The sequence below is a fragment of the Ornithorhynchus anatinus genome, chromosome 2 (genome assembly GCF_004115215.2).
Source record: "Ornithorhynchus anatinus isolate Pmale09 chromosome 2, mOrnAna1.pri.v4, whole genome shotgun sequence".
Classification (NCBI taxonomy): Eukaryota; Metazoa; Chordata; class Mammalia; order Monotremata; family Ornithorhynchidae; genus Ornithorhynchus; species Ornithorhynchus anatinus.
Genome location: NC_041729.1, coordinates 119,871,693 through 119,884,905, shown reverse-complemented (window position 1 = coordinate 119,884,905; position 13,213 = coordinate 119,871,693). Strand labels below are relative to the sequence as shown.

The 13,213-nt window shown below is 40.0% G+C and overlaps 1 protein-coding gene across 3 annotated transcripts in view; it reads right to left on the bottom strand.

The window, feature by feature from the left end:
- TDRD3 (tudor domain containing 3) overlaps positions 1–13,213 on the bottom strand; it is a 207,916-nt gene that overhangs the window by 94,150 nt on the left and 100,553 nt on the right. For all 3 annotated transcript variants that reach the window (XR_005659787.1, XM_029057160.2, XM_029057163.2), the window contains exon 6: positions 1,191–1,262. Coding sequence is in view for 2 of the 3 variants with exons in the window: in XM_029057160.2 (XP_028912993.1) it covers positions 1,191–1,262 (72 nt within the window). In the remaining variant the exon portion in view is untranslated. The remainder of the gene's footprint in view (positions 1–1,190; positions 1,263–13,213) is intronic.

Sequence of the window (13,213 nt, the reverse complement as noted above, 5' to 3'; positions counted from 1 at the left end):
TCTGGGAGAAATGCTTTTCAAATATACACAGTTGGATGGGAAGTGGGGGAAGTGTGCAAAAATGAGCTAAGAAATAACTGTCACCACCACAGACTTACAAGCACCCTGACTGAAACCTAAAGACAAGTTAATAGTCAAGCAGATTTTGAATCTGATCCAATAACTAGCATGATCTTATTGTTTGAATTAAATAAGTGATAGTTACTCACCCACCCTGTTTTCATTACTAAAATATCATCACCCCATCACCTAACAAATTCATAAATAGGTGTTTCATGATGAAGTTAAAGTAGTATTACTTGGCACCTGAGCAACAGGAAACCTGTAGAATCAGGATATCTGAAATCTCTCAATAAAAATCTTCTACCCTGTAATTGGATTAACACAGGGCTGTCTGCAGAGCAGCAGCCTCTGCTTGTATTAGGCAAGAAGAGCCATTATGATAAGTCAGTTTGTCACTCAAATTACATTATGCCTTTATTAATTTGGTATTAATTTGGCATCCAAAATATTAGCAAGAGGCAAAGAAGAGAACCAGTGGAAAAGTGTTTCATTATTAAAATGTAATATATATAGAGAGTATATACATCTTGAAATGGGGGACTAGAATTATTTTGATGCAAATACTGGCTCTTTCATGACCCTTTATGATATATTATCATAAATGTCAACTGCTTTAACTGATTATGGTACTTGTCAAGACCTTAGTGTGTGCCCAGCACTGCACTAAGTGCTGGGATTCAATAATAATAATAATGGTGGTATTTGTTAAGTGCTTACTATGTGCCAAGCACTGTTCTAAGAGCTGGGGTAGATACAAGGTCATCAGGTTTTCCCTCATGGGGCTCACAGTCTTCACCTCCATTTTCCAGATGAGGTAACTGAGGCACAGAGAATTTAAATGACTTGCCCAAAGTCACACAGCAGACTAGTGGCAGAGCCAGGATTAGAACCCATGACTTCTGACTTCCAAGCCCAGATTCTTGCCCCTAAGCCATGCTGCTTCTCAAGACTGCTTATATAAATTCATGTATTATAATCCATTAAAAACTGAAATACAAGTATGGTATGGTATTCCATTAACAAATATAACTCCCTTTTACCCCTCATATCCCAAAATACTACATCATATATTTTTTCTACATACTGAAAAAATACTTCTGCATTAAAATCCATATTTCAATCATTACCTGTCCAAAAGGCACAAAAGGAGGTGGTCCACCTTCTGTTCCAATATTGCTCCTATTGTGTTTCGACAAACTCTGTGGGAACAAAAAAGTAGTTTTTAAAAAAAAAAATTGCTTAGAAATTTGACAGCCTTCAATATCTACAATGCCAAACAATAGTATGCCAAGCAATTTTCTGTTTCACAAAAAATAAAAAGTTTCATTTCTTAATTATATTCATGATGTATCTTGCCCAAATTAAATGTATATATATAGTATAGTTGCTCATTATATCTGATTTAATTAAATATTCCTAACTGAAAAAATTCAGAAGAAAAAGTGGAATTTGTAAAAAGTTGGTTATAGGCTGAATATCTTTGCTAATGAACAGATCTGAAGGGTCCCTCAATTAAGCTCTCAATAATGAAAAACAACCTGCAACATGATTTCTGTTATACATACATCACAGAATTCTGAACAGGTGATAACTTTTCCCATCAAAGTTTTAGAATTATATTCAAACAAGACATTCTACAAATTGGTAAATCGGTACACAGGCCAAACTTGGAAATTTTCATCAATGCTCTCCTTGAAACAATAACCTAGTTCTTCAAAGAAACAATGAAATAAATTCCAGCAAAAATAGCAGATTTCTGTATGGGTTGTATTCAATTTAAATGTATTTCTTTCCAAAATAATATGCAGTCTGATATAACGGTAATCAACTAACTGTTGATTTTTACTTTGTAAAAAATATCAGATATAAATACCTGGTTAATTCAGGCTTTTGTCTTGCAAATTAATGTATTGCTAAATATTTTCAATGCCTGTCCTGTTCTAACTGAATATTTATGCATAATTTAGGTTAACTATATAGTAGTTATTTGTAGATTCTATTAACCATATCCCTCACCTGTCCCACTAAGCAAAAGAAGAGTGAAGCACTGGGGGCCGGGGGGAGGAGAGTGGAGGTATAGGAGGATAAATAAATATATATATATATATATATATATATATATATATATATATATATATATATATTTCAGTGACTGGAAAGGGACACCTACTTCCATCAGACCCGCACAATGAACTATCAGGAAAGGGACTGCTCTTTGTGACCAGACCCTTCTGGAAGATGCCAAGAAACAAGTTGAGAAAAAACAACAGATGGTACAAGCGGCTAACATGTCACAATTTCCTTTTCAATTCTGATTGCTTTCCTTGTGCTGCCTCTGGGCTTCTTGTACCCAGTATGAAATGGAATGTCAATCAAACTTGATTGGGCCTTTTCAGCAGTACAGTTAAGACCTCACTGTCAGTAGAATCACTTTCCAAAGTAAAGCCCAGTGATATACAAATATGTGGGACCCTTTTCTTTTATTTCCAATTGTTTTTTCCAAGGGCTATGTATAAATAGAACTAATTACAAATTAGTTATATTTTTAAAAGATTTCCATTAAAATTAAAATTAAATTGCTGCTTTCTTATGAAGAATATATTCTACAATTTGATGCAAAATAGGAATTTTAGAGGGATGATAGGTATCTATAGCTTGTAAAACATTTTCAAAAAAATACAGGTACTTCATTTTTTTATTGAAGCATTCAATGTACAAATTGCCATTTTCTTACCAAAAGCACAAGCTAATAGAACCATTCTGTCCACCTCAACCTGGTCCAAATTTCTGGGCTCAAGCTGGCTCTTCAAGGAAGGGAAGTAATAGGGTGTGTCCCAGTATATCAACATACACATAAATCTACTTTATTAGATTCACTGAGAACCAATCTCAAAAAAATACTTTTTCTTTGCTTGATTTTTATATGTAGAATAAAAGTAGAAATATTAGTTTGTGGAATGCAATTTAAAAAAATACAGCATCAAAAAGCTAATTTCTCATTATCAACTTTCAGCACTTGTATTTTATATTCACACCTGAAATACCACGTACTGCCTATAAAGAACAGAAACTAGTATATTTGTTTCAAAGTATATCCAACAAGATTCAAAACAGAATTTACATTTCTGTGACTTTCCAGGATCTAGAACCAATATGCTTTCTGTGACCAAATAATATGCTATGATTATTCCAAGTTTTAAAGCTCATAAATACATCAGGACACATATAAGCATGAGTTCTCATTAAACAACAAGAAATTAGACTCTAAGTCTAAGATTGATATAGACATAGAAAAGCAAATTTTTGATTTGCTATTCATTAACAAGGAAAAATGTATTGACTGTCTAAGGGAACCTGAGGATCTCTGATGGCACTAATCATGAGATGACCATATTCAGGATTATAAGTGAGGGGAGAAAAAGACCTGCGGAAGATAAAGAAAATTGACTTTAAGCCAGCTATAATTTGGTTTCCCTGCTCATTGTGGGCAGGGATCATATAATAATAATGTTGGTATTTGTTAAGTGCTAACTGTGTGCAGAGCACTGTTCTAAGTACTGGGGTAGATATAGGGTAATCAGATTGTCCCACATGAGGCTCACAATCATAATCCCCATTTTACAGATGAGGTAACTGAGGCACAGAGAAGTTAAGTGATTTACCCACATTCAGACAGCTGACAGGTGGCAGAGCCAGGATTTGAACTCATGATCTCTGACTCCCAAGCCCATGCTCTTTCCACTATCTACCAACTCTGCTGTATTGTACTCTTCCAAGTGTTTAGTAGTATGATATCCTGCACACATTAGGTTCTCAATAAATACCACTGACAGTGATGTTGATTTACAGCATTCAACCAGCTCTCCCCTTCTTATTTTCACCTCACTGATCTGACTACAACCCAACCCACACATTTTGCTCCTCAACACCAACCTATTCACTGTACCTCATTCTCGTTGTCTCACCACCAACCTCTTGCCCACATGATTCATTCTAGCTTGGAAGCCCCTCCCTCATCATATGTGACATAACACTACTTTTCCCATCTTTAATATGTTACACAAATCATATCTCTTCCGCTTGCCTGCTCTGCCACTTACCTGCTGTTGATGACCATGGGTGTGTCAACTTCTCTGTGCTCCAGTTTTCTGTTCTTTAAAATGGGGATTTCTGTTCTTTAAAATGGGCTCTGAGCCCCCTGTGGTACAGTAACAGTGTCCAATCTGATTCTCTTATATCTACCCCAGTGCATACACTTAGGAAAGATTTAAATACCACAAGTTATTTCACCCGTAAAAAAACAGCTGAACTACCTTTTATCATGTCATGCCATCCCAACTTCTGCTTCTCTTCCGTGCCCCTCTTGGTCAAAATCATTCTCTCTCCCTCTTTCTGACCCCCCTCATATGCACACATGTGTGTTCTCATGTGCTCGTGTTCTCTCTCTCTCTCTCTCTCTCTCTCCTCCTTTCCCCTCACACCCTCCACTCTCTTCCCTACCTCTCTCCCAGCAATATCTGCTGGCAGAAACATCTGACAGATTAGATGAAGAGATCATTTTCTGATGGTGAGTTAAAGCAACTGACATTCATTTAATATAGGTAGCTATATCCCTCTCATTTTAAAAACGGCAAATTAAGAAATCAGTTTATCAAAAAGTGTACTATGCCCAATACGAGGAGCTCAAGTCTTCATTACCCCTATAGGGAACCCCAACTCATGTTCAGGCCATCCATGTCCATGAAGACAACTATCTCCACCCCACTCTATACATCCACAACTCAGAGGCATAGACCGTCTTCCTAGCATGACCAAAATGAGGTGCTTCCGAGAGTAAAACTGTAAAAGGGAAGTAGGAATGTAGAAGACCACTTAAAGCCAATGCTTCTTGGCTGCCCTCACCAATGAAGGTATGGTTTTTTTTTGCAAGTGTGTACCTTATCTTCTACTTTCCTTGCATAATTTTCCTGTGATTCTTTCCTCCCCATTGTTTCTCCCATCTGAAACAGAGTATTTGGCAACAGCTACTATGGAGAAGCAGTGTGGCTCAGTGGAAAGAGCCCAAGTTTGGGAGTCAGAGATTATGGGTTCTAATCCCTGCTCTGCCACTTGTCAGCTGTGTGACTTAGGGCAAGTCACTTCTCTTTCAGTTACCTCATCTGGAAAATGGGGATTAAGACAGTGAGCCCCATGTGGGACAACCTGATTATCTTGTACCACTCCCCCAGCGCTTAGAACAGTGCTTCACACAGAGTAAGTGCTTAACAAATGCCATCATTATTATATAATTCTAAATAAACCTGCAATTGATAAGGTTGCTAGTTGTTGGTGAATACAGCAATTTACCAAAAAATAGCTAAAGCCTATGGTATAGTACAAATAATTCCCCAAAGATATATGTAATCATTAGGAAAGAACTCTAGTTTTATGGCAGGTTTTAATTAAGCAGCAAAATTACTTGCTCTCTGCATATTAAATGAGTATATTCTTCCGTATAAAAATATATTTTATTGTGAACAAAATTATTCTCTCTTGTTTTGATGAAGATGGTAATTAAAGATCTCCTGATTTTAAGAAAAGAGAAACCTGGGTTCTAGCACTGACACTGCATTGCAAGATGCACATAGAGGCTAAAGTGTAAGGCTCACAATTGACTAAAGACTATGCCAGGTAGGTTAGCAGTGACTATTGGCCATCACTGAAAAGCAGTGTAGCCTAGTGAATAGAGCATGGGCCTGGGAGTCAGAAGGACCTGGGTTCTAATTCTGGCTCCACCACTTGTGTGCTGTGTGACCTTGGGCAAGTCACTTCACTTCTCTATACCTCAGTTACCTAATCTGTTAAATGGGGATTAAGACTATGAACCCAAATTGTGACATGGATTAGGACCAAACCTCGTTATCTTGCACCTACTCCAGCGCTTATTACACTGTCTGGCACATATTAGGCACTTAAATACCAGAGAAAAAAATCTAACAAACAAAAAAATCATTGAAAATCATCCTTTTCCTAGCACATTTCTCCTTTGCCATGGCAATGGATTTGTCTGCCGAAATTGGGCTAGCCAACTGGTATCAACAGAGCAAGTTTTGAGGTTGGCCCTTAATATATCTTTATCCTTATCCTCTGGCCACCTCTAGGGCAGGCTCCAGTCTAAGCATTTCGTAAAAGATTGTTTAGAGCATCCTTCCCTCATTCACCTGAAGCAGACAGTTGCACAATTCTACCATCTTCTTGTAGCCTGTGATCCTACAATAAGACCTCTGGGTTGAGGATGAGATGCTGTCATTTCCTGCCAGCTGGTCACCTCACCATACGTGAAAAGGGTCACATTATTTGATATGCTGTCGATACGATGTCCTGCTTCAAGGTCACAAGGCAAGCTGGTGATGACAGCTGCATGGTAAATGTCAATCTTTATCTTCTGGTTGATTTCTCCTTGCTCCAAGAACCAGTGTTCAAGCTTTGCAAACACTGCACTGTACTGGGATGTCATCATCTATAATAGCATTTCATGAGAGCATGCTGCTCAAGTAGCAGAAAATTTTGACTGCTTTAGGCTGTACACTATTCGCACATACAATCGGAGCAGGAGATAATAATGATAATTAATAATTACGGTATTTGTTAAGTTATTACTATGTGCCAGGCACTGTACTAAGCGCTGGGGTGGATTCAAGCAAATCTGGTTGAACACAGTCCCTGTCCCACATGAGGCTCACAGTTTCAATCCCCATTTTACAGATGAGGTACCTGAGGCACAGAAAAGTGAAGCGACTTGCCCAAGGTCACACAATGGTGACTTTAGTATTGACAATATGATAGACTACATAGGCAGCACCTATGTTAGATATGCTGGGGAGCCATGATTCAGTGCTGCTCTATCAATATCATCCTTGGCAGGAACAAACCATGAAGCAGTAATCAGAGATTTTCTTTTCCTTCATTTCTTATCTCTGAGATGGGTGATCATTGGCTGCGGTGCCCAACACGCCTTTTCAACCTCAGGTTTTTTAGGAATTAATTTTCCCTTTCCTCAGACTGGGGAAGGAGCAGCACTATCTCTAAAGAAGGCAATTCTACCAAGTCAGAGGATGCAGACACTAGTGTCACTTCTGGTCAAGCAAGCCTCCTCACTGACCTCCCTGCCTCCTGTCTCTCCCCTCTCCAGTCCATACTTGTCTCTGCTGCCCAGATCATTTTACTTAAAAAATCAGTCAATCAATCAACGGTATTTACTAAGTGCTTGGGAGGGTTCAATATGACAGAATTAGCAAACATGCTCCCTGCCCATAATGAACTTAAAGTCTAGAGAGGGAGACAGACATTAGTATCAATAAATAAGCATTTATAATATATAATTTAAAGATATCCACATCAGTGCTGTGGGTTTGAGGGAGGGGCAAATATCAAATGCCCAGAGGTCACAGATCTAAACACACAGAGATGATACAGAAGGGAGAGCAAGCAGGGGAAAAAAGAGGAAAAGAGGACTTTATCAAGGAAGGCTTCGCAGAGGAGATATGACCTTAATAATGCTGGAAGGAGGGGACAGTGGTGAAAAAAAGTTGAATCCACATCACCCCACTCCTCAAGAACCTTTGTGTTTGCCCATCCACTACCACACTCCATCAGTTCTCTTCCTCCTACCTAACCTCACTGATCTACCCAGCCCACACTCTTGGTTCTTCAATGTCAACCTACTCTCTAAACCTCAATCTCCTCTATTCTGCCACCAACCCCTTGCCCACATCCTCCCTCAGACCTGGAACTCCTTACCCTTCACATCCAACTGTCCACACTCTCCCCACCTTCAAAACCTTCCTAAAATCACATCTCCTCCAAGAGGCATCCCTGACAAAGCTCTCATATTTCCCCTATCTGCTGTCTCCTGTGCACTGCCTATGCTCTTGGCAGTAAACCCTTGAAGTACTTTGATACTCATCCAAGCTCCACTAGACTGTAAGCTCCTTGAGAGCAGGGATCATGTCTAACAAATTGTATGGTACTCTCCCAAGTGCTCAGAACAATGCTCTGAACACAGCAAGACCTCAATAAATAACATTGGTTGATTCATTGATTGGTGAATAGCCATCAATCCTCAAAACCTTGTGAAATCGCCTCGCCTCTGGAAATCACGTCTCAAGTAATTCTTAATCTCCCCACCTTATATTGCCACCTGACACCTACCCCTTAAATACTCACAACTCCTTGGATTACTTTTATACACATCTTTCACTCTATCATTTCCTCCATCATGTAGGTTAATTCAGTGCCTCTCTTTCCCGTTAGACTATAAGCGCCTTGAAACCAGAGATTATTTATCATTTCTATTACACTCTCCCAAGAGCTTAGTACACTATGTGTCGCACAGAAGGCAACCAAGCATAGCATGAAGATGTATTTTAACTTAATGAGAAAAATTTAAGTAAGAATCTGCTAAGATATAATAGACTTGAAGATGCTCAGTCCCAATCAATACAATTATTTTCTTGAGGTTTTTAAACATGAAAAATTACAGCACCCAAGTCAAATTTGACCTACAATAACTAAAATAGGTAAACCTAGAGCAGGGGTATCTAAGTATCCTTGACAAATATGTCTGGGACACAGATCAAAAGAACAAAACCAACAAAAAAATTACTTAAATGGAATGGTCAGCAGGCATTACTTACGGGGAGCTAGGAAACTGGGGAGTGGCAGCTAGTGAGCAGAGGCAGCTGAAGGAAGGGGTGACATGTCAACTTCCCAGATCAAAGCCCATGTGGATGGGGGCCCCACCACCACCAAAAAGCCCAAAGCAGTAGCAACCTGCAGCTCATGGGGATGGTGAAAAAATAGAGACCACATCTGTACACGAGCTCCACAACAAAAGAGAGCCACAGTTGGGCCATACTTGTCCTAGAGCCTATCTAATAATGTTGGTATTTGTTAAGCGCTTACTATGTGCCGAGCACTGTTCTAAGCGCTGGGGTAGACATAGGGGAATCAGGTTGTCCCACATGGGGCTCACAGTCTTAATCCCCATTTTACAGATGAGGTAACTGAGGCCCAGAGAAGTTAAGTGACTTGCCCACAGTCACACAGCTGACAAGTGGCCGAGCCGGGATTCGAACTCATGACCTCTGACTCCAAAGCCCGTGCTCTTTCCACTGAGCCACGCTGCTTCTCTACAACCCATGGCCTTTACCAGGTATCTACCTATTTTCAAATATGTTTAACATATATGTAACATATTTTGAAATCACGTGTGGCAATGAACTAAATAAAGCATAACTTTGAAGGGTTTGATCTGAAAATATAATGGCCAACCCAATTATTGTACAGTTGCTCTACCTAAATCCATTCTTCTATTATAGAGATACAGCTACTTTGTCATCTTTGTTTCATTTTGACCAGCCTAACGATATCCTGATGATATTTTAGTAACTGCTTAATGTTTGGCGAATGTCCTATTTATGATAATTCCTCAAATATTTTCTACTTGATCTGTCAAAGAAGACAAAACAAGAGAGTATATACCTTAACCTTCATGTTTAGAAACATTGCTCATGACAGTAGGATTCTGTCTTCAGATATCAGTAATGCTGAAAGATAGTCTTCTCCACGATATACCCAGAAAAGTATAGTAGGACACATTGTCTACCTATCCCAGTGGGGTGAGGACACCAATATAACTCACTTTTTAATGGTATTTGCTAAGCGCTTACTGTGTGTCAAACACTATTCTAAGCACTGGGGTCGGTATAAGTTAATCAAGTCGAAGTTAATTACAGTCTAAGTAGGAGGGAGAATAAGCATTTAATCCCCATTTTGCAGTTGAGGAAACTGAGACACAAAGAAGTTAAGTGACTTGCCCAAGGTCACAGAGCAAGCAACTGGTAGAGTTTGGATTTGAACCCAGGTTCTCTGACTCCCAGACCCATGCTCCCCACTAGGCCATGCTGCTACTCCCCTACTGAAACTACCTATGCTTCCCTCACTCACTCTGTCTCTGCTGTCTTGAACCTACCATTCTCCTTTGGCTCAGTCTCCTCTGGCTTGAAACAAGTCTAAGTATCCTGAAAATAGCATCTCTCTTCTGTTTCACACACTCCAGCTACTGGCTTTTCAATCTTCCTGTAAGTTCTCTGTTTCCATTTCTGCTCTTCTCAATTTTCATTCAAAACTGTATCCACTTCTCGTTAATCAGTCAGTGGTATCTACTGAATACTATGTGCAGAGCACTGAACTAAGCACTCGAGAAAGTAAAGCACAGTAGAGTAAGCAGACACAATCCCTGTCCACAGACTATACTAGAAGGGAAAACAGACATTAAAATAAGTTATAGTTATACATAAGTGCTATGGGGCTGAAGGTGGGGTGAACCAACTCTGTTATACTGTACTCTCCCAAGCGCTTAGTACAATGTTTTGCACATAGTAACTCAATAAATATGACTGAATGATTGATTGACTGATAAAAGGTACAAATCAAAGTGCAGGAGTGACACAAGTGAGTAGGGGAAATGAGGGCTTAGAAATGAGGGCTTAGTCGGGGAAGGCCTATTTAGAGGAGATGTGATTTTAATAAGGTTTTGAAGGTGGGCAAGTGATCGTCTGTCAGATGTTAAGAGGGAGGGCGTTCCAGGCCAGAGGCAGGACATCAGCAAGGTAGTGACAGCAAGATCAAGGTACAGTGAGTAGGTTAATGTTAGAGAAGGAAACTGAATTGTAGTAGGAAACTGGGTTGTAGTAGGAAATTAGTGAGGTAAGATATGAATGGGCAAGATGACTGAGTGCTACAAAGACAGCACTCTGATAAGGAGTTTCTGTTAACTGAGTAGATTGAGGTTTTTGAGGTGTAGGGGAACATGGATTGAATTTTTTGTTTTAGCAAAGTGATGCTGGCAACAGAGTGAAGTATGGCCGGGAGAGGGGAGAGACCGAAGGTAGGGAGGTGAGCAAGAAGAGTGCTATAGTAATCAAGGTGAGATATGATTAGTGGTTGAATATTATCTTAGACGTTTGGTTGAAGAAGAGAGGCTGCATTTTAACGCTGTAAAGGTAATAATAATAATAGTATTTGTTAAGTGCTTACTATGTGTTCTAAGCACTGAAGGTAGATAAAAGCTAATCAGGATCAACACAGTCCCTTTCCCACATGATGCTCACAATTTTACGGTAGAACTGACAGGATTTGGTGACAAACTGAATATGTGGGGTAAATCAAAGAGATGAGTTGAGGATAATGCAAAGGTTACTGGTTTGTGAGACAAGGATAGTGGTGCTGTCTGCAGTGATGAAATAGTCAGGGAGAGGACAGGATTTGGGTGGGAAGACAATGAGTTCTGTTTTGGACACGTTAAGCTTGAGGTTTCAGATGGACATTCAAGAAGAGATATGCCCAGTACTGTTCTAAGCACTGGGATAGATAAAGTTAATCAGATTGGACACAATCCATGTCCTACATGTAGCTTCACAGACTTAATCCCCGTTTTACAAATGAGGAAACTAAGGCATAGAGAAGTTAAATGACTTTCCCAAAGTCACACAGCAGACAAGAGCAGGGTTGGGATTAACAATGATAACAATAATAATAATAATAATAATGGTATTTGTTAAACACTTACAAGCACCAAGCACTGTTCTAAGCACTGGGGTAGATATAAGGTAATCAGGATGTCCCATGTGGGGCTCATAGTCAATCTCCATTTTACAGATGAGGTAACTAAGGCAAGGAGAAATTAAGTGGCTTGCCCAAGTCATAGAACAGACAAGTGGTGGGGCTGGGATTAGAACTCATGTCCTCTGATTCCCAAGCCCATGATCTTTCCAATAAGCCATGCTGCTTCTCAGCTAATGATTACAAACTCAGTTCATGAAAAGGGGGTGGTCCTCAGTGTTGAAGGCAACTGAGAGGTTTGGAGAATTAGGATGGAACTGAGGATGTTTGATTTGGCTAGGAGATCATTGGTGATGCTTGAGAAGCCAGTTTTCAAGGAGTAAAAAGGGTGGAAGCCAGAGTGGAGGAGGTCAAGAAGAGAATTGGAGGAGAGGAAGTGGTGGCAGAGGGGTCAGACAACTCCCTCAAGGAGTTTGGAGAAGAATGGTAGAAGAGGGATGGGGCAATAACTGGAGGGAGTAATGGGATCAAGGGAGCACCTTTGAAAGTAGTGGGGTAGAAGCCAATGGAGAATGAACAGTTGAAGATGGCGATCACGGGTGGAAGAAGGGAGGGAGCAATTGTTTTGATAAGGTGCGAAGGGATATGGTCAGAGGTTCAGATGGAGGGATTAGATTTTGAGAGAAGATGGGTGATGTCCTCTTAAGATACTGCTAGGAAAGATGGGAGAGTCTAAGAAGAGTCAGGAGGAGGAAGGGGCTTCAGTTGTTTCAATAAGGCACATCGCCAGTCAAAGCCAAGAGATGGCAAAGGAGGGGGCATGGGGTTTGAGACGGGAGTTAAACATCTAAAACAACTGGTGAGGGCAATGAGTATGTAAGTCAATATGGAGTGGAAAAGCCAGGTGGAGGAGAGGGAAGAGTTAAATCAGACAAGGATGAATTTGTGATGGAGACAGTAGGCCTGCTATCTGGATTTGCACCAGCAGCTTGTGCATAGTCGCAAAAGAAGTAGACTCTGGAGGTGATCCAGGTCTGTGTGTTATTGGTACGAGAGCAGCAAAGGGATTCAGGAGCAAGTGACTTGTGTTCAGTAGAGAAGGTGGTATTGGAAGTATGATTTTTGTATATCAAAGAAAGTAGTTTGAGTATAGAGACTAAATAGGGACATGATGATTTGAGAAAATTGGTGTGGGTCCAAAGAGTGTAAGTCTCTGTGGGGAAACAGGACTGATCTGCAGGGAGGGTGTACAGGAGAGAAGGCAGGTAAGGAGGTTATGGTCGCATAAATAGATTTCAGAGTTCTTGAGTACAGACTATACAACTAAAGATGATATTGAATGTGAGTCTAAAGACTTCACTGTGGCAAAATCTCCTAGCTCTCCTTGACCTGTTGGCTAACTGTGAAACTGATGACCCTCTCTCTTTCCTCCTAGAAATTCACAAAGACTTTGATTTTACTGACAGCATTTTCCCAGTTTTCTTCCTACATTTCTAACTGCTGTTTCTCTCCTTTGACAGTCAGAGGATGAAGAGAAGATGAAGAA